At 44.4% G+C, this 1,014-nt stretch overlaps 1 protein-coding gene across 1 annotated transcript; it reads left to right on the top strand.

The window, feature by feature from the left end:
* Positions 1–478: 478 nt before the first annotated feature.
* On the top strand, positions 479–1,008 carry LOC117941000 (scavenger receptor cysteine-rich type 1 protein M130-like; the record flags this gene model as incomplete). The annotated part of the gene is made up of 2 exons (XM_034866104.1): positions 479–866; positions 959–1,008. Coding segments are annotated over 2 exons (438 nt in total), but the record flags the coding sequence as incomplete, so codon positions are not given.
* Between the last annotated feature and the right edge of the window lie 6 nt (positions 1,009–1,014).

Below are 1,014 nucleotides of genomic sequence, written 5' to 3'. Positions count from 1 at the left end.
TATCTGATGAGCAGGTGTGTAGATGTGTATGACTGTGTGTGAATGGTGAATGTTTCCTGTATGATGTAAAAGTGCTTTGAGTAGTCGTTAAGACTAGAAAAGATATACAAATACAGAACATATACACTACAACACATATACACACTACAACACATATACAGAGACACTTTCATTCATATTCTAACAACAATGTCCTCATTAAACCCGGGTCCTAAATCAATTTAAAACCAGGGACATCCAGACTGCCTTTCTGCCGGGTCCTTTAAAAAGCCTTTAGGGAGACCAAGTCCTTCAACTGGACTTCATCTGAAGCCGAGTCAGATGGAGTTGTAAAATTAAAATAAAAAAATATAATATATATATATATTATATTATATTTTTTATTTTCTATATATATATACTGTATTTAATAAAAGCCTTTTTAAAGATGAGTTCTGGTGTTAGTGATGATCTTCTGTTGGAGCGGTGCTGAGTCCAGTCTGGATCAGGGACTTGTTGTTCTGGGTCTGGGGTCTTTTCTCTCTCTCTGTTATCTTCTATCATCTCTCCAGACTCTGTCAGGCTGGTGAACGGGACCAGTCTGTGCTCAGGCAGACTGGAAGTGAAGACTAACCAGTCTACCCAGACCTGGTCCTCAGTGTGTGAACAGGACTTTGACCAGCAGGATGCAGAGGTGGTCTGCAGGGAGCTTGGCTGTGGGGCTCCTTCAGTCCTCCAGGGGGCGCTCTATGGAGACGTGGAGCCTCCAATGAGGACCAAAGAGTTCCAGTGTGGAGGCCATGAGTCTGCTCTCCTGGACTGTAGAAGCTCAGGCTCAGATAGAACCACCTGCTCACCTGGAAAAGCTGTTGGACTCACCTGCTCAGGTAGAAGAGGAGCTGAGGCTCTGATTGGTTCATGTCTCTTCTAATAATACTCACTTTGATCTTTCGCTGATGACTCTCTGGTTTCTGTTCAGAGCCTGTCAGGTTGGTGGGGGGGGCCAGTCGCTGTGCAGGGACACTGGAGGTGAAA

Source organism: Etheostoma cragini, unplaced genomic scaffold, assembly GCF_013103735.1.
Source record: "Etheostoma cragini isolate CJK2018 unplaced genomic scaffold, CSU_Ecrag_1.0 ScbMSFa_3975, whole genome shotgun sequence".
Taxonomy (NCBI): Eukaryota; Metazoa; Chordata; class Actinopteri; order Perciformes; family Percidae; genus Etheostoma; species Etheostoma cragini.
This window is presented reverse-complemented; position numbering and strand designations above follow the sequence as displayed.